A 19,976-nucleotide genomic window follows, 5' to 3' on the forward strand; every position below is an offset into this window, starting at 1 on the left:
TCTCTATTCTGATAGCCAAAGGCAGCAGAAACAGTTGGCTACATTTATTCCTTTTTTGCATAAAAGCTCTTCCAACAAGTTCTGAATAGCAGAGGTTTGAGTTATTTTAGACTATTATTATGCATTGATTAAACCTGTACTATAAACTAAAAAAATTAAACTCTAGAATCAAAGTATAGGGCAAAGTAATAATTGTTTTTACCTGACCAGATTTGTTAATTAAAAAAAACCACACCACCTTTTGGGAGTTGGCAGTTCTTGTCATTGTCACAAATGGCTGAGCTGGTGTTAATATTCCCGTGGCCTCCCTAGACATGCTGAAGGTTCTTGTGGATCCATCTGGCTTTTTTGTAGCCAAGATTTAGTTTTTTCTTTACATGTGGCTTTTTGTCTTCCTCAATTTGCTATCTTAATGCCTAGGTCTAACTCTTCCAGCAATTAACATTGTAACACTTTGGGGATTTTCTAAATTTTTTCCCAAATGGACATATTCTCCTTTTCTCTGGTAGGTTTTTGTTGACAATGAAGCAGAATGCCTTGCAAGGAGTGGTGCCCAGTGAGACAGAAGACTTGAACGTAGAACACCTGCAGCTGCTCCTTCTCATTTTCCACAACTTCACTGAGAAAGGCCGGCGGGCCATATTGGTCCTTTTTGTGCAGATCATCCAGGAGCTGAGTGCCAACATGGATGCCCAGATGCGCTCTGTGCCTCTCATCCTGGCTCGCCTTCTTTTGATCTTTGATTATCTGCTTCACCAGTACTCCAAGGCCCCTATGTATCTGTTTGAGCAGGTATGATGACGTACTCTTTTTGCTTTACTAGCTGTTATTGAGAGTGTTTCCTTCTTGAGTTACATGATATAAGCCAAAATGACCTGCTCAGTTTAGGTTTAAGGTGTTCATTGTGGTAGGCATTTGAGTATCCTTAGGAAGACCGCTAGGACTTGTGTTTGTGCACTCCCACTTTATGTTTAGCCAGAAGCAATAAATGTAGCTGACTTGATTTGATGTGTTTGTTAAAAGTGGATTATAGGCTCTGTTCACAGGTGTCCTTCTGTGACTTAACCTTGCTTTGTCTAGCAAGCACAGTACCTGAGCATCAGCCCTTAGTGAGTATCTGTTAGTGGTTGGATAATGGTCAAGGAGTAAATTTTATGGTTCGGTGAATTCTTCTGTAGGAATCCAAAATGAGGATGGAAGGGCCAGTTAAAGATTATTATACTCAGCATTTCTTAAAATGTTTCATTTTACTCCAGCAAAAAGATGCCCCCCAAAAGAAGTCACTGAAAAATCTGAAGATTTTATTTTAGTTATGAATTCCTTAAACTTTGATGCATCAGTGTACATCATGCCTGGAGTGAGAAGCAGATGGCAACTATGCATTCTTCTTACTTTGAGTATTTGTTTTAAAAGGTGCAGCATAACCTGCTCAGTCCTCCTTTTGGTTGGGCAAGTGGATCCCAAGACAGCAACAGCCGCCGGGTGACCACCCCCCTCTATCATGGTTTCAAAGAAGTAGAAGAAAACTGGTCCAAGCATTTTTCATCAGGTCAGACAAAAGACTGTCAATAAGAAACTGAGTTATTGGTTCTCATGGGCAGGAGACTCCTTGAGGATCTTTGCTCATTAGTTTGTCTACTGCCTTGGGTGACAAGTACCTATAGATTCAAAACATTTTCAGAAATAGATGCTCACATCTCCAGCATTTATTTTAAAACAACAAAAAAACACACATTGAGACACAAGAATTAGAGTCCTTTTGTCTGCCACTCTAGATGATTAAATTTAATATCTCTTTGGATGTGGTTCTAACTCATAGGCTAAATTCCTTTTGGGTTAATATTCAGAAAATAATGGGAGTCATGACATTCTGTGTGGTATTCCTAGTTGCCCATTCTTTTGATGAGGTGCCTCTTGTGTGCATATTTTAGTATGAGTTTGCTCTTATCATGAGGATTGTGAGATGTTTAGAGTATTCTGTGGAAATGTTCAAGTGTTCGTATGAATTTACTATCATTTGGATCTCTTAATAGTCCCTTTGGTATTGGGGAAATAGTATTTAACTTTAAGGTAGTCAGTCTAATGATACAATTTTGTTGATGAGCTTGGTAATAGAGCATGTTAGTTAACTCGTAAGTAGTATTTCTTATTTCTTATCTGGGGGTGATTGTGCCCCCACTGCCAAAGGATATATTGGTCAGTGTCTGCAGACATGTTTAGTTGTCACAACTGGGAGGCTTCTCCTGGTATTCAGTGGATAGAAGCCAGGATGGTGCCAAACATTCTACAGTCTGCAGAACAGCCTCCTATAGTGGAGTTATTTGGCCACGGTTGGGAAACCCTGTTCCAAAGTGTTTCTTGGTTTTTACATTTTACACTTATTAAACAGAGTTGAGAATAAAATACTTTTTTTTAATAAGCACATTATTTTTCAGATGCTGTGCCACAGCCCAGATTCTACTGTGTCCTGTCCCCAGAAGCCTCAGAGGATGATTTGAACCGACTCGATTCTGTGGTACCAGGAATTTTAAAACCCCATTGTACATGCGGGTCAGATGGTTTCCACCAAAGCAGTCTGTCAGGGGGAAAGGGAATGACTGTATGTAATGAGGGAATTTGGTCTGTGTTAAGGTTTGAGGTTATTCTGAAAGGACAATGCTATTTTGAGGTTTATTGGCTGGGCTCTAGTTTTGCTATAGGGGATGTCCTTCTTGGTGGTTGACACCTCTGACATGTGATTCCTGAAGACTTTTAGCATTTTCACATGCCAGTATTTTAATGGATAAACATAGTTGCCTTATTCTAAAGCCTGCACTGTGTGCTGACAATGGCTTATATGAGGGCCCTGAGTGGGAATCTTTCTGTAATAAGAAATTATTAATCAGAATTAGATGAACTCTTTTGTCAATCATGAGGTTAAAACAGGGGTGGGCAAACTTTTTGACTCGAGGGTCACAATGGGTTCTTAAACTGGACCGGAGGGCCGGAACAAAAGCATGGATGGAGTGTTTGTGTGAACTAATATAAAGTCAAAGTAAACATCATTACATAAAAGGGTACGGTCTTTTTTTTTTTTTTTTTTTTTAGTTTTATTCATTTCAAACGGGCCGGATCCGGCCCGCGGGCCGTAGTTTGCCCACGGGTGGGTTAAACGATAGTGTAAGTAGTAGGAAAAATATTTCCAAAAATAATAAATGATTGTCTTTCTTGGTATTAGGCATGTGATGTTCTCTTCTCCAAGCTTGTCAGTTATGATGAGCTTTATACTGCCCTGGCATCCCTGCTTGCAGCTGGCTCCCAGCTTGACACGGTCAGGAGAAAGGAAAACAAGAATGTTACAGCGCTGGTAAGACCATGGAAACCTCGGCTAGTTATGAATTTTGGCCTTTGTTTGATAATTGGTAGCAGTTCTACCAGAAATTTCCTTCAGTATTTCTATGTCATTATTCATCTTAGAGATAATTTTGTCATTTGTTAGCATTGGGAAAATTGTGACTTTGAGAGTTAACGGCAACCTATGTATTACATATCCTGTGAGTGCTTAATGGGTGATACCAAAAGCCTCACACTTGAACTTTTTCTGTGGTCACAGCAAGGTGTCTCTCCCTCTCTCTCTAGAAGCCTTAACAGCAATCAGGCCACAGAAAAGGCCAGCTGATTGTGGGCCTGCCAAGGAGAATGTCCTGCTTTCTTTTAGTTACTTGTTAAATTGTTTGGAGAGCCCAAGTTGTCTCAGAGCAGCTTTTTTGGCCTGTGAAGTGTGCAGAATAAGGTGCAAATTATTTGTATGTGCTTTCACGTTTTCTGCTTTATTATTAGATATATTCTCTAGAACGACTTGAGAGCCAAATCTCAGTTGAAAATCAGGACTATTCTGCTTTGAGAGTTGTGTTTGGAGCAGTTCTTACCATTAGGGAGACCTTGAGGCAGTGCTACTACCTTATTGACTGCTCTTTTTGCTTCTTCCAGGAGGCCTGTGCCCTTCAATATTACTTTTTGATACTGTGGAGGATCCTAGGAATTTTACCACCATCAAAGACCTACCTGAACCAGCTGGCCATGAACTCACCTGAGATGAGTGAATGTGACATCTTACACACTCTGCGCTGGTCTTCTCGCCTGCGGATCAGCTCCTATGTCAACTGGATAAAGGTACCACAGTGGAATGTAGAGCTTGCTGCTAAGAAATAGTATTCAAAGCCAGTGTTCTCTGTGCTGGTGGGAACTTTAAATGTAAAAGTAATGAAAACTTCAGACTCTGTCTATATTGATCTCCTGAACACTTTTTTCTTGCTGTCCAAATAGGATCACCTTATCAAACAGGGAATGAAGGCTGAACATGCTGGTTCTCTCCTAGAACTGGCTTCCACTAAGTGCAGTTCAGTGAAGTACGACGTTGAAATTGTAGAGGAATACTTTGCTCGACAGGTATGTGTATTTTGGATTCATAGTGACTGAATTTGGCTTTTGCCACACAGCCCTTTGCCACAACTAATTAATATCTTGTTATTTTTAAAGATCTCATCATTCTGTAGCATCGACTGTACCACCATCTTGCAGCTCCATGAAATTCCTAGTCTGCAGTCCATCTACACCCTTGATGCTGCTATCTCAAAGGTCCAGGTCTCCTTGGATGAGCACTTTTCCAAGATGGCTGCTGAAACTGAGCCTCATAAGTCATCTGAAATCACCAAGAATCTACTCCCGGCTACACTACAGCTCATTGATACCTATGCGTCATTCACTAGGTGTGATGGGCTGCCTGCCCGGAGGTGGCAGAAAGGGAGAGTTGAGATCCTTGGGTGGTTTACTAGTACTTTCTTCAGGAGCCTGAAAATTCCAAAAATTGAACTTTGTAGTTCTAAGTACTATTCACTCTTCAGATCCTCAGTGATTCAGAATTTTGTTGGTTTTGTTTTTATCAACTTAGATTTTTTTCTTTTCTTCTCTAATATGAAGAGGTATCTGATGAAGGGATTTTTGAATAGTTCAGTAAGAATCAAGAGAAAGTTTAATTCTTATAAATCTTTAAATGTTTTCTAGCATTTGTAAGATACAAAGAAAGATAATGTAATTTTTCCAAGCATGGTCATTTCTTCCATTATTTACTAAGATGAAGCTCTTTAAATGCTCTTTAAATTTTATGGTATGTAGTTAGAGAAACAAATTTTTAATGAGTTAGAGTATATTAAAATCCAACGCTTTCTAATAAGCATGGCAAATCACATGCCATGTAGATTTGTTTGTTCTTCATGATGTCTAAATATTTTGGAATTCATTTATTCACAAATCAAAATTTCTGGCCTTTTATGTTGAAAGAGCTGGCAGAACTGGGGCTGACTTGCCACGGATCAGTAACAAATCAGAGCTGAGGAGTGGCCACTCTTGTAGCGTGCTCACTGGGCACACGGGTTTTAAGCTTATTCCTTTATTCTGGTCCCTCTAGGATTTCATTATTCAGCTCCTATTCTATCGGGCTTTTATGTTAAAAGGGACTTGGGTCTTTGTAAAACTTAACTAATGTCTTTTAATGTGAATGCCTTCCAGTAGAGAGAGGACTGTTGTTTGAGGCAAATTTTTGGACAAATAAATATGAAGTAAACATAAATAATAAATGTGAGAGCTTGCTATGTGCCAAGTGGCTTTCTAGGTGCTGGTGTATAGCAGTAGCAGAGTTAGGGCTCTGCCTTCTGAGAACTTACGGTCTTTAATCTGGCCCATTAGGCCAATAATTTCAAAACGGAACTGTTACTAGATGTTCCTGGGCAAGTGAGTGTGGGAAGTGCTGGGTAAATAATATTTAACAGTTTTTAAAACTTCTCAGAGACTATATATATTTCCAGTCTTCCAAGGCCAGGGGGAGAGGGGTTGATATAGTATTCACTATTTCCTGAACTCATTTATACTGGAGTTGTGCTTTGGGAACATTTGAGAGGATGGGATGTTCTTTGGGAAAGTTACCCATTGGAATTCTTATGAGACCAGAAAGAGGCAAGGGCTGTCCACTATATTTAGCAGATGAGGAAACGGGTACGGGTTGTCCAGAGTTAGTTTCTCCTAACTACAGTGGGAGTAGATTCCTTCAGCTTTTACATATCCCCCATTTTCTCTTCAGAGCCTATTTGCTACAGAACTTTAATGAAGAAGGATCCACTGAGAAACCTTCCCAGGAGAAATTGCACGGATTTGCTGCTGTTCTGGCTATTGGCTCTAGTAGGTGCAAGGCAAACACTCTGGGTAAGTGTGCTTTTGCATAATACTGTTATTAAAACCAGTACTGCCACTTCCTTCCCTCTCGACCTGTCTACTGGCATTTTCCATTTATTGGAACCTTTCTGTGCATCAAGCATTGACAGGTTTATTGGTTTAGATCTTCATAGTAACCCTATAAGTGTTGGTATCATCCCCTTCTACTCATAAGGAAACTGAGGCTTAGAGAAGTTATTTCCCCCTAAACCTATATCTTTGCAAGGGTTAGAGCTGGAATCCAAACCAAGATAAGTTGGTTCTAAAGCATCAGGCTATTTTGTGAGCACAGATCTTTGTTCTTTTTTTCAATTATAGAAATTAGGAAGACGAGCAGACTATTGTTTCATGCTTGGGAAAACCTTCCCCGACCTAGGAATAATCTGGTAGAAATTTAGGATGGGGAATCAAAAGAACTGGAGTTAAGTACAGTAATTTCCAGCCATTTGTCCCTGGCCGGTTTGGCTTAGTGGATAGAGCGTTGGCCTGCAGACTCTCAGAGGTCCTGGGTTCGATTCTGGTCAAGGGCACATGCCTGGGTTTTGGGCTCGGTCCCCAGTGGGGGCGTGTAGAAGGCAGACAATCAATGATTCCCTCTCATGATTGACGTTTCTATCTCTTCCTTTCCCTTCCTCTCTGAAATCAGTAAAAATATATTTAAAAAACAACAACTTCCAGCCATTTGTATTTTCCTGAATTTCAAACTTTAAATGCTTTGGATGTTCAAATATTCTCACTTTAGAAATTAAATTTTGCTACTTCCTTGAATGCTGTTCTTTATGATTTCTACCCTTAAGATTTATCTTAAGGGTAAAAGGGATCAAAGCAACACTTATTTGTAGAAGGTGTAGCAGAAGTTTAATAGTGATTTTAGTCTAACTTTTAATGACCTACCTTTACTTTGCATCTTGTTTCCAGTTTTCTGCTTTACTTACACGATTAGAAAGTGAATATGGTGGGAAATAAAAACCTTACAATTGAGATTAAGCGGTTAGATAGTTCTTGGACATAATACCACTATTGAACTATCCATCTAAGCCAGCGGTTCTCAACCTGTGGGTTGCGAACAATGAAAATACATCCTGCATATCAGATATTTACATTACGATTCATAACAGTAGCAAAATTACAGTTATGAAGTAGCAACGAAAATAATTTTATGGTTGGGGGTCACCACAATATGAGGAACTGTATTAAAGGGTCGTGGCATTAGGAAGGTTAAGAACCACTGAAAGCTATCTTAGGAATTATTTTGACAGCTTGATCTCTGATGGTTCTTTTCTGCCTTTGGGCCTGGCTTTTAAGATGCTGTGCCCTATTATTCTTTTTCTCTAGTGATGATTCCTTGTCCTTTTTGTGGCCACCAGGTCCAACACTGGTTCAGAATTTGCCATCATCAGTGCAGAGTGTGTGTGAGTCCTGGAACAACATCAGCACCAATGAATTTCCCAACATCGGATCCTGGGTGAGTGTCTGTCTTTCCAGGAAGCACTAGCCCGTCTGTGTTCTGTTCTTACTCTATAGGCTGAAAGTAGCTACCAAGGGATCTTAGTATGCTCCAATAGTATTGCTGTGGCTAAATCACTAATCAAAGCCTTGAATTATCCATATGGGACCCATGTGGTCTTTTGCTAAGAAGTGTGTGTTCTTGTGTTACAGGACAGGTACTCTGTTCCTCTGAGCCTCAGTTTCTTCATCTGTTAAATACAGATGTGAAATTAAGAATATTAAATGTAAAGTGCCTTGAACATGATCTAGCATGAATTCTCAGTAAATGTTAATTCTGTTTCCTTTCCTTTTTAGCTTATGTCAAAACCATGCTACTCTTGTTATAATTTTATGGGGTAGCTTTTAGGTTCTCTCAGCTTTTAGAAGACTGTTTACTCCTCTGTCAGTTTACTTGAACTTTGTGTATTCTCTACTCAGATTACCTCTTAACAGATTATTACAGTTCTTTGGAAAAGCCAACTATTATAATCTTATTATCCCTGCTTTGTAATTGTGGCTTCAGTTTACATTACCTAGAGCTTGTAGTACAAGGATAATTAAGATATTTGTAATGGAGATCCAGATGCATTGCAAAGTCTAGATCCTTCTCAGGTATTCAAGACAACAGTTTTCATGTTGTGAATATACAGTTGACCCTTGAACAACTCGCTTGAAATGTGTGGGTCCACTTATAGGAGGGTTTTTCAGTTGGCCTGTACAGTTCAATTTGGCATTGTTCAAGGATCAATCCTGGTGTGTGAGGAGGACTTGACTGTAGTTATATGCAGATTTTGGAATGCATGGGAGATTGGTGCCCCTAACCTCCAAGTTCATCAGGGCCAACTGCAGTATATTCTGGTTATTTGGAAAGTGATATTGGGCATTTTAACTTTAACTTTTAAAATATTAAATTAATTTTGCACTAACTAAAGTTTGTACCTGCTCCCTCCACTCAACCAGCTTTCTTTCCCAGGATGTATAGTGTACACTGAAGAGAGCCATTGTCTGTAAACCTCAACAGGGCCTTAGTTTATGTTAGCTTGGTTTCTTTTTTTTCATGTGAGAATTTTATCCTGGGTACGTAGATGGCCTGTCCATTCGTGTCTGTTTTGTCTCCATTCAGCGAAATGCCTTTGCCAATGACACCATCCCTTCAGAGAGTTACATCAGCGCTGTGCAGGCTGCTCACCTGGGAACTCTTTGTGGCCAAAGCCTGCCCTTGGCTGCTTCCCTGAAGCACACCCTCCTCTCTCTGGTCAGGTTGACTGGGGATCTTATTGTGTGAGTACTTACTATGTAGCCTGAAGTGCTCTCTATGCCTGTATTCTGTCAGAGCTAAAAAAAGGCATGGGTGTTTTTGAAAAAAAATCTACATAATAATGCCTTATGCATGTTTCTGTAGCTGAAAGCCAGGTGGGTTAGAATCTGAGCTTTCACCTAGAATGATTTTTAACTTGGTTCTGAAAGCAGCAGAGTACCTCCTCCCCTCTCTGTATAGCATTTCAGAACAAGCATGCTGGCTTTAGATCATACTGTGATTTGGAGGTGCTTTGGGTTTAAACTTTAAGGTGATAGTGATATATTTGAAATCAGATGTTTCTCCAGATCATTGTGGGAGGCACACACAGCCATTGGGGATTAGGAATGGCCATGGAGGGACTATTTTGTCTTCCTATACATAGGTCACAGGTAAAGTCCTATATCACATTGCCTTAAAAGTTAGCCAGATTCCTGACAGTTCTAGAAAAGTATCTGGGATGGGTTACTAGATTAGGTTTTAGTTAATTTTCTTTTCTAAATATCAAAAAATACATCTTATTGTTTTAATAAATGAATTTTTCATATGGCAATAAGTTTTGCTTCTGATATAACAATGACAAAAATGATATGGCATCTCTGTAAAAAACAACTATCAAGGGCAAAAAGACTGGACTGAGAGTCCTTCCCCTTAGTAATGACTGAATTGCCCTATTTTGCCACCCCCCTTGCAGCATTTTGGAGAAGTGTACTCACTAACTTGGCTCCGTTTTCTTTGTTGAAGTTGGTCCGATGAGATGAACCCGCCACAGGTAATCCGGACCCTGCTTCCCCTGCTGTTGGAGTCGAGCACTGAGAGTGTCGCTGAGATCAGTAGCAACTCCCTGGAGCGCATCCTGGGCCCCGCGGAGTCGGACGAGTTCTTGGCTCGTGTGTATGAAAAGCTGATCACTGGTTGTTACAACATTCTGGCCAATCATGCGGATCCCAATAGGTGAGCCTGATTGAGGAGATCAGTCAGGTTCCTGTGACCTGCTACTCTCAGTGAAATGTACCAATACAGGCTCCTTTATGCCATTAATTATTAGCTTTTTATTGTGCCTTTAAACAGAAATTTCTATACTTGTGTGCACTTTGTGTTGTCAGCATGGACATGAAAGTTATTTGGAATCCTCTTTTGTGACTAATTCTTATTAATAAACATGAAGAAAATGGAAGGTTTAAATGTTCAGATTTGAAAACTTGAAAAATTTCAATAGATGCTTATCAAGTGCTGTACTAGATGTGATGAAGTATACAAAGAAACTGATAACATTTCTAATATTTTTGTGACCAGGCTTCTGAGATGGGTGGTCAGTGGAATTAGGTAGTTTCATAGCATTGTTTGGCTTTGATAGTTTAGGCCATGTTGATGTGGGCGAGTCATAAAGAACAGTTGAGTAAGTTATAGTTTTACCCTACTGAGAACTATATAACTAAAGGGTCTAAGTATTGGGATTTCCTTACTTTATGTTGTTGAGACCAGGGGTTTTTTTTTTTGTTTCTTTTTTTATCATGGGCTCTCCCCAACCCCCCTTCCTCCCATTTCTCTCTCTCCTTCCTTCCTTCCTTCCTTCCTTCCTTCCTTCCTTCCTTCCTTCCTTCCTTCCTTCCTTCCTTCCCTTCTTCCCCACCTCCTTCCATAACATCAATGGTCCTTTGGACTCTAAGCCATCGACTACATCAGTTATCTCAGATTTTAGGAATTTTTTGTTTTATTTTAATTTATTAAATATTTATTGAATACTTAATTGTGTGCTAGGCTTTTATGCTAAATTTTGACGAGACAAAATTGAATATTACCCTCAAGGTTTAGTCATAAACAAACTTTAGGCTTTTAAAAATCAGTATTAGAAGGACACTGAAACAGACCTCCTTTTTGGTAGTTAATTTTTCTTTTTATCCACAGTGGACTGGATGAATCCATCTTGGAGGAATGTCTCCAATATTTGGAAAAGCAACTGGAAAGCAGCCAGGCTCGTAAAGCCATGGAAGAATTCTTCTCTGATAGGTGAGCTGAAGTTTGTTTTATTCAGTGAGCATTTTTTGAATGTCTCCTGAAAGCAAGGAGCTATCTATGTTGACTTAGGTATTCTTTCTCAAGGAATACTTTAAGGACTGCTTAGGTGTGCAAACAGTATCTTGGGGAGGACTTAGGTTAATGGCTGACTCCTTGAGGTTATTGATGAGGAGTTGACTTCTTGAACACCCTGTGTGTTGACTCACCAGTTCCTCTAGAGGAGATGAGATTGTGAAGAAATAGAAATGGATATTAATGTGCTTCTTTCCTTTTTTCCCTTTCTGCCTCCCAGTGGAGAACTTGTGCAGATCATGATGGCAACAGCCAATGAGAACCTCTCTGCTAAATTCTGTAACCGAGTTTTGAAATTCTTCACCAAACTCTTCCAGCTAAGTGAGTGACAGCTTTTAGTAATCTTCTTATGGGAACTTTGATGTCTGGCTAATACTGTGCATTTCTTCTGCCCGAGTGTCACTATAGCATTAAAATGATAACAAGTGGAGAGAATCCCTCAGAAAGTTCAGAAGGAAGTAGAAAGCTTGCTTAAAGCCTTTCCCCTTTCCTGGCTCACAATTTGCACCTTCCTTCCTTTCCCCTTACCCTCCTTCACTGACCTTGGCCTCTCCGTCTGTCCCCAGCTGAGAAGAGCCCTAACCCGAGTCTTCTGCACCTCTGTGGCTCTCTGGCACAGCTGGCTTGCGTGGAGCCTGTGCGTCTCCAGGCCTGGCTCACCCGCATGACCACATCGCCTCCCAAAGATTCCGATCAGCTGGATATGGTTCAGGAGAACCGGCAGCTGTTGCAGTTACTGACTACATACATTGTTCGGGAAAACAGGTAGAACAATTGCATTTTTGTAATGTAGCCCTAACGACTCCAGAAATATGTTGAGAGATTTTGCAGTGATCTTTTTTTCAGGCCAGTATTTTCAGTGACTCCAAAGCTCCCTTCACTAGAGTTAAGGAATCTAGTAGAGCTCCTTGCTTTTTGTCATGGAAAAACTTTTGCAATGACTTGACCTGTTGGTTGTAACATAGGTGAAAGTTTTCTGTTCGAGGAGCCCAAGTCCAAAGTATATATAGTCATGCATTTAATGTTTAATTTAAGACTTTCCTTAGTTACTCTTACGAATTCAGAGGTAGATGGAGTCAGATTCCTGTTAATTACTCACCAATTTGCTGTTTCTTCCTCCCAGCCAAGTTGGGGAAGGTGTGTGTGCTGTGCTTCTGGGTACCCTGATCCCCATGGCAACAGAGATGCTGGCCAACGGTGATGGAACTGGTTTCCCTGAACTCATGGTTGTGATGGCCACCCTGGCCAGTGCAGGTCAAGGTGCTGGCCATCTTCAGCTTCATAATGCTGCTGTGGACTGGCTAAGTAGATGGTAAGGTGATGAAATTGGAGGAACCCATCCATATGTTACAACACTGCTTACTCTTAGATAAAAGGGGATAACTAATTGTAGGTTATTTTCTTTGTAGCTCAGAATGAGTATAAAAGAAACTTGAATCTCCCCCCCCCCCTTTTTTTGTTTTGTTAATCCTCGTCCAAGGCTATTTTTCCCATTTGATTTTTAGAGATAATGGAATGGGGGAGGGGAGGTTGCAGAAAGAGAAACATTGGTGTCAACACATCTATTGGTTGCCTTCCTCATGCACCCTGATTGGGGCTGGGGATCAAACTTGCAACCTAGGTACGTGCTCTTGACCAGGAATTGAACCCACAACACTTTGGTGCATGGGTCAGTGGTCCAACTATTGAGCCACACCAGCCAGGGCTTGAATCCCTGCCCTTTTTTTTTGAATCCCTGCCTTTTTATCAATAACTCTGTTCACATTAGACTTCATCTTCACTGTTTCTAAGTAGGGTTTTCTGTTCATTATTCCTAGGAGAAGTCTTGGGGGAAAGTGTACTAAGTGTCAGTGATAAGGCCAGAGCACCACAGACCTCTGATTGTCTACGTAGTTTTCTAAGGATGCCTTTGCTTCATAGTGTCCACAACTTCATGCAAGATTTATGAAGATGCTTCCTTTCTTTGGTTCATCTGATTTTGTGTCCTCTCCCCCTTTTTCTTTCCTTGGGATAGCAAGAAGTACCTGTCACAGAAGAATGTGGTGGAAAAACTGAATGCCAATGTAATGCATGGAAAGGTAAGAAAACTGAGGAGTGACAACAGTCAGCAAGTGACGATTCTCTGTCTGTGTCAGGTGGAAGTCTCTCCTTTCTGTTGGCTTCTGTCCCTGGCCAGCCTACAGAGGAAGAGGCTACAAGTTTCAAAGACCTAGAAAAATGTAATTGCAAACTGCATGCCCTTTAACACCTTTTGGGTGGCAGAATCCTTAAAATGTAGTGAACTCCAGTTATTTTTAGATACCGCTATGCTGTGGAACACTGTCTCCTGCTCCTGCATTGCCTCCATCTGCTCTGAGGAGGTGTTATGTGGGGTTACAGACTATCTCTTCAGCTCCAGTCTATATACTAGGATGGTTTACTTTGCCTAAGGGTTCAGGTCACTGTGCTGAGAAAATGGTTTGAAACTGACAGAAATCTTACATTCAGGCATTCCCCAAACCCTCACCCCTCAATTCATGAACCTGGCATAGGAAGCTAATGGCCAACCACCACGACACCATTCCTTTCTCCCTCTTTCTTGCTAATCTTTATCCTTTCAGCTCTGAACTGTCTGTGCAGAGTGAGGAACTGAGAAATCTGAGGCTTTGATGCCAGACTGTTGGAGTTTTTTAGGCAAGAACTACCTGCAAAGGGTTGCTGGAAATTTTTCCACTTGACCTCTGAAGCTGTTTCTCCTCTACTGCATTGACTTAAAACCAGTAATTTAAGTGTCTTTTACTTATGGTTAAAAGATGCTAATGAGAACCTAGGCATACTTTTAATCTAGTCTTTTCTTGAATATTTGTCTTCATTTTTCTCCCTTTTCCTTATTTCAACTTTATTTCATTTTATAATATTTTGTAAAGACTCATCTTTGTGCTTAAGAATACACAGTAATTCAGTGCTATTTATTGACCAGCTATATGTGGTCGTAGTGCTAAGAGTTGGGGAAATGGATAATTAAAGTATTTTTTTCTCTTATACCATTCCTCTGAAATTGAACTTTACAAAACATAGTTTTGTAAACTTGACAAAACATAGTTTACATTATAATGAAATATGGGGGACTAAGGCTTCTATGGTGTGGTGTTCTTTTCTTGTAGCATGTGGTCGTTCTGGAGTGCACATGCCATATTATGTCTTACTTGGCTGATGTCACCAATGCACTGAGCCAGAGTAACGGTCAAGGCCCAAGTCACCTCTCGATGGATGGGGAAGAACGGGCCATTGAGGTGGACTCAGACTGGGTAGAGGAGCTGGCAGTGGAAGAGGAAGACTCCCAGGCTGAGGATTCAGTAAGTACCAAGGGAACCATAGAGTAATTCCTGACTGGCACTTGCAGAGCTCACACTAACAGGCCCATACCCTCTCTCCCAGCCGTGAGCTTCAAAACTCTTTATAGTCCTATAGCTTTCTCCCAGTTTATGTGATTAATGCCAGAATGCTTCTCCAGGCCTGCGGAGCAAGCTGTCGGGACCTAATTTCTTGGGGGAAAGGACTATTTAATAAACATATGCTGCCTTCCATCCAGAATCAATAATTCTGCTATTCCTTAGTTTTTGCATCCGAAATGGAGTTTCTGGGATGAGTTATTCATGGGAATGGTGTGAGCCCCCTAGTAGAGAAAGCATACGACTTCTCTTTTTCTTAACCACAAACTCTAAGGTCTCACCTGACATTGTAGCACATGTAGAGCCTGCAAGCCATTTCCTAGAGTCAACTATTTATATAGGCTGTGTTTTTCTGGGTGTCTGGAGGGATATAGGTCTGATTAAAAGGTCTTATTATCTTTGAAGGATGAAGATTCTCTTTGCAATAAACTCTGCACTTTCACCATCACTCAGAAAGAATTCATGAACCAGCATTGGTAAGAGTAGTTCTTTTTAGGTGACCGTTTTCCAGGCTTTGATTGTTGGGACTTCTGAGCTCATTTGCTGGTTCTTGTTCTTTGTAGGTACCACTGCCACACCTGCAAAATGGTGGATGGGGTGGGGGTGTGCACAGTATGTGCCAAGGTATGCCACAAGGATCACGAGATTTCCTATGCCAAATACGGATCCTTCTTCTGTGACTGTGGAGCCAAGGAAGATGGCAGCTGTTTGGTGAGAGATTGGAGCATTCTCTGGGCTAAAAAGGGTGGCTTGTTAGTGACATGGGAATGCTTCAGCCAAACTGGGAAATTCTCATGTCACCTTCCTGGTGACCTGGGTCTAGGAGTAAAGTCTGTTCTGTCACTGATCATGGCTTAAGCACTTCACTTAGCCTGTTAGAACTTCCAGGGTCATTTGAGATCTTGCAACTTTTTTCTAAGACCCTCTCCATAATTTCAGATGTTATAATTAAGACCAGTTGCTCTGCATAATTTTTACATAGATATTAGGTGAATACCATGAAGATCAGAATTCAGGCCTTTGGATCTTTTAAGTGGCTAGCCAATTTCTCCTTTGGGTCAGATTTCCCTCCAGGATCTTAGGCAGTATTTCATCTGTGCTTGTGGTGAGAGCTTAGGGCCTCTGCTGTTTTCTGTCCCCAGGCGCTGGTGAAGCGAACACCTAGCAGTGGCATGAGTTCCACCATGAAGGAGTCAGCATTTCAGAGTGAACCCAGGGTTTCAGAGAGTCTGGTGCGCCACGCCAGCACATCCCCAGCTGACAAGGCCAAAGTCACCATCAGCGATGGCAAGGTTGCTGATGAGGAGAAGCCTAAGAAGAGCAGCCTGTGCCGCACAGTGGAGGGCTGCCGGGAGGAGCTGCAGAACCAGGTGGGCTCTGATGGCACCCGGCACCGTGGGCAGAGGGCGGAGCCTGGCAGGTGGTTCACTAGCAAACAATGGACAAGGCTGTTTTTGCAGCTCCACTGGTGGGACTTGGAGCTATTTCCTCTTTCTCTTATTTCCACAGTGTGAATAAATGGTATGTGTTGTCAGGCATACCTGTTAGGAAAGGATGTATCACTGAGTATTATGGGAGTTTGTGTGAGGGTAGTTTTTAGTTGTGTAATACACTAGAGCACCCCTTCTCAGCCAGAGTTCCTCATCTGAAGCATAGAATACAGAACATGATTTGAGTGATTATTTTGTCAGTTTTCGTAAGGATTGTACATAACTAGAACCATTCTAGTTTCACAGGAGAGAAGTTAACTAATTATGCATGATGGACATGATCAAGCTTTAGGGTATCTACATGAGACTCCTGGTTTAGAAAGATTGCTCTAGAGCAGTGGTTCTCAACCTTCTAATACCGGGACCCTTTAATACAGTTCCTGATGTTGTGGTGACCCCCAATTTCATTGTTACAAATTGAACATAATTAAAGCATAGTGATTAATCACAAAAACAATATGAAATTATATATGTGTTTTCCGATGGTCTTAGGCGACCCCTGTGAAAGGGTCGTTCGATCCCCAAGGGGGTCGCGACCCACAGGTTGAGAACCACTGCTCTAGAGTTAATAGCATAGTAACATACGGATTGGAATCAAATCCAATATTATGGAGGGAATGAGATGATTCTCCATAATGGATTCTGAGGGTAGATACTGGCAAGATTATTATGATGAGTATGACCCATTATTTTTTCTTTCTTTTTTTTTTTCATTTGTGTATTTGGATTTTTCTCAGGCCAATTTCTCCTTCGCTCCTCTCGTGTTAGACATGCTCAATTTCCTCATGGATGCCATTCAGACCAACTTTCAGCAGGCTTCTGCCGTGGGGAGCAGCAGCCGGGCTCAGCAAGCTCTCCGAGAGCTGCATACAGTGGACAAGGTGGTTGAGATGACAGACCAGCTCATGGTGAGTGTGTCAGGGTCAGGAAACTTAGATGCCAAAGTGTGCTAGGTACTCTAAGAAATATCCTTAGAATAGTTGATCCCTGACCATTTAGAACTTAGAACCTAAGGTACCATGACATCCAGTATGAAAATCAGCATGTGAGGTGTGTATGCTAAAGAAATCATTTGGAGTAAGTCCCCTTTTCAGTTCATATAAGTATATGAATTGCCACAATGTGAAGATCTTCATTTGGAGAATTATAATATAAATTTCTTCCGTATATAAAATAGAGAACCTCCTTATTGTATCTTATCCCCTAAGGCTCATCTGGGTTGCAAAAATAATGTTTGTCCTCTTTTGCTTTAGGTAATTTTCCTTTAGGTCTTATGACATGGGTTTTAAGTTGTAAGTGAGTATCCACTTTAAAACCTGTGCTCAGCACTGACTATAGGACTTCCGGTGGGTCTGCCTGGCCTCTTTGGAAGCGCAAAAATAAATGACGGACATGACTAGGTCTCGCAAGGTGACTGTTTCTAAGGAAAAAATTCTCATTTGGAAATCCACACACATACTTACACACATGTGTTTTATTAAAAATCAGTTACAAGTTTACACAATGGTTACACAGCAGTGTAAAAATGTTTCTGAATCCATGTCCTTAAGGTACCTGAATGTAAGAAATACCTATGTGGTCCATTATGTTTTTTTCACTCTCAAAATAAATAAAAAAACAGTCACAGTTTTAGACCAGTGTTTTTGAACTTCTAGATATGAAAGATGAAGCTAAAAAATATTGGGTGGTGTTGGTAACCCTAAAAGCTGCTGACTTTTCATTTTCCCTGCTTAGATCATTGAGAAGAATTTCATAGCACTATACTTTTTTAAAAAAAGCCTTATAACATTTTTAAGAGCCAATACTTTTTATTAAGTAAATGTAGCTTTATGAAACATTCGCTACATTGTTGTTATTGCTGCCAATAACTTTACAAACTTACCTGTGTCCATGGACAGAGATTGGCATCCATTGCTCCTGAATAACCTAACTGCAGTATCTTAGTCACTTAAATCGTGTGTGAATCCACTTGATCTTGTTTGCCTCATTACTGCCTACTCTCTCTGCTTCCCTCTATGCCAGGTTCCCACCTTAGGCTCCCAGGAAGGTGCCTTTGAGAATGTTCGGATGAATTACAGTGGAGACCAGGGCCAGACTATTCGACAGCTAATCAGCGCTCATGTACTCAGGCGGGTGGCTATGTGTGTACTCTCCTCTCCCCATGGGCGTCGCCAACATTTGGCAGTCAGTCATGAGAAAGGCAAGGTGGGTACTCCCATTTCCTTCCCACTCATTTTAGATTTTATTTATCTTAAGTGCTAAGTAAAACAGATAGATGACTATGCTCAGGTTGGCCCTTTGGGAAAAATCTATTAGGTTCTGAGAATGCTTTAAGGACAGTGCTCAATGAGCATTTCTACTGGAACACTTGGTGACTTGATCAGACTTAGACCCAGTATGACGAACAAAGGCTCTGTTTCTCATTAGTAAATCCCCACTCAAAGCATATCCTTCAAGCCCCAGGGAAAGGTAATGACCAGCAATGACCTTTGACAGAGTGGCTTCCAGTCTGCCCAGTTTGGTCACTCTGGAAGACATAAGCCAAGAGACAAACAGCTTCATAGGAAAACTGAGTGTTCCTTATTTGGTTCCTCCCAGCCCTCAAAGGACACAAGGAAGTTTATATGTTGTGTTCTAGAACCCGTGGAAGGTGAGAGAGTTGTGGGTATCTTCATGTTTTTCTGTATTCTGGCTTCTCCATCACCAGTTAAGTTGTTTTAACATTATCTTAAGTGAAAAGAACAAACTAGAGATATGAATAGTTCTTAAAAGAGCTGGAAAACACTCAAAAATATTTCGTAGTAAACTAGAAAGGATATAGTACATAGCAATTTCTTATTTTTATGAACTGATTATAGAAAGAGAAATTAGATTTATTGGTTCTCACTGGGTGGAGAAAATGAAGATGTTCCGTATCTTTTAGCCAGGAGAAATAGAGGCTGAAATTGGGCTAGGGTTTTCCTCAGAGGCTTATCCACAATAAAAACCTGCAAACTAATATCCCTATTGAAGAAGCGTTTGTTATTGCTGTGTTCTCTGAGAAGACTAGGGTTAAGAATAAATTGGTAATTGTTCCTTTGCAGATCACTGTTCTGCAGCTCTCTGCACTCCTGAAGCAAGCAGATTCCAGCAAAAGGAAGTTGACGCTGACCCGCCTAGCATCTGCCCCAGTCCCCTTTACTGTGTTGAGCCTCACTGGGAATCCATGCAAGGAAGACTACCTGGCTGTGTGTGGGCTGAAGGTAACAGTCATGATCCAGGGTTGGTTACCTAGAGCTGTGGGTCCTAGTCACCTCTCTCCTGTTCTTAGCACCACTTTCCTTACTGGCTGTTGAGGTTAAACTTAAAAATGATTGGAATGCAAAAGAAATATTTCTCTGAATTTCTTCTAGATTGTTTTTATGTTGGAATAATCTTTATATGTTCTTGAAACCTGAATATGTTCTAGATAGTCTGAATACTGTCTGAAGGCAGGGAATATTAGGGAAGAATAGGAAACATTAGAACTCTGAAATGAATTAGTCTATTTCCAAATCATCTTTCAACCATTCTGTTCCTTAACTGTGTCCAGGACTGCCATGTGCTGACCTTCAGTAGCTCAGGCTCCGTTTCGGATCACTTGGTGTTGCACCCCCAGTTGGCAACAGGAAACTTCATCATCAAAGCCGTGTGGTTACCTGGTTCACAGACTGAGTTAGCGATTGTCACCGCAGATTTTGTCAAGGTACAGTAACTGCTCTGATGATGTGGTCCTAGAATGGTTTTGCTTTTAAATCCAGAATGTCTGATCTCCATTGAGTGCTAGCTTTTCTCAGAAATAAAAAATGAAAAAATCCTAACATTTTGTTGCCTTTTGTTACATTGCTGAGCAGGAGCTTTCTGTGTGTAGGCAATGTAAAATTCCCCAGCATACCAAGTGCACAGCTATTGCTG

The 19,976-nt window shown here is 40.9% G+C and overlaps 1 protein-coding gene across 11 annotated transcripts in view; it reads left to right on the forward strand.

The window, feature by feature from the left end:
• Positions 1 to 19,976, forward strand: part of UBR4 (ubiquitin protein ligase E3 component n-recognin 4) — a 124,533-nt gene that overhangs the window by 28,246 nt on the left and 76,311 nt on the right. For all 11 annotated transcript variants that reach the window (XM_059691000.1, XM_059691003.1, XM_059691004.1 and 8 more), the window contains 24 exons: positions 510 to 792; positions 1,414 to 1,549; positions 2,436 to 2,515; positions 3,218 to 3,346; positions 3,970 to 4,152; positions 4,306 to 4,428; positions 4,519 to 4,748; positions 6,116 to 6,237; positions 7,614 to 7,711; positions 8,858 to 9,015; positions 9,776 to 9,985; positions 10,940 to 11,041; positions 11,343 to 11,443; positions 11,689 to 11,887; positions 12,246 to 12,434; positions 13,137 to 13,200; positions 14,266 to 14,457; positions 14,959 to 15,029; positions 15,117 to 15,264; positions 15,696 to 15,923; positions 16,781 to 16,951; positions 18,066 to 18,248; positions 19,127 to 19,285; positions 19,615 to 19,767. In XM_059691000.1, the coding sequence (XP_059546983.1) occupies positions 510 to 792; positions 1,414 to 1,549; positions 2,436 to 2,515; positions 3,218 to 3,346; positions 3,970 to 4,152; positions 4,306 to 4,428; positions 4,519 to 4,748; positions 6,116 to 6,237; positions 7,614 to 7,711; positions 8,858 to 9,015; positions 9,776 to 9,985; positions 10,940 to 11,041; positions 11,343 to 11,443; positions 11,689 to 11,887; positions 12,246 to 12,434; positions 13,137 to 13,200; positions 14,266 to 14,457; positions 14,959 to 15,029; positions 15,117 to 15,264; positions 15,696 to 15,923; positions 16,781 to 16,951; positions 18,066 to 18,248; positions 19,127 to 19,285; positions 19,615 to 19,767 (3,712 nt within the window). The remainder of the gene's footprint in view (positions 1 to 509; positions 793 to 1,413; positions 1,550 to 2,435; positions 2,516 to 3,217; positions 3,347 to 3,969; positions 4,153 to 4,305; positions 4,429 to 4,518; positions 4,749 to 6,115; positions 6,238 to 7,613; positions 7,712 to 8,857; positions 9,016 to 9,775; positions 9,986 to 10,939; positions 11,042 to 11,342; positions 11,444 to 11,688; positions 11,888 to 12,245; positions 12,435 to 13,136; positions 13,201 to 14,265; positions 14,458 to 14,958; positions 15,030 to 15,116; positions 15,265 to 15,695; positions 15,924 to 16,780; positions 16,952 to 18,065; positions 18,249 to 19,126; positions 19,286 to 19,614; positions 19,768 to 19,976) is intronic.

This window comes from Myotis daubentonii, chromosome 3 (assembly GCF_963259705.1).
Source record: "Myotis daubentonii chromosome 3, mMyoDau2.1, whole genome shotgun sequence".
In the NCBI taxonomy this organism is placed as follows: Eukaryota; Metazoa; Chordata; class Mammalia; order Chiroptera; family Vespertilionidae; genus Myotis; species Myotis daubentonii.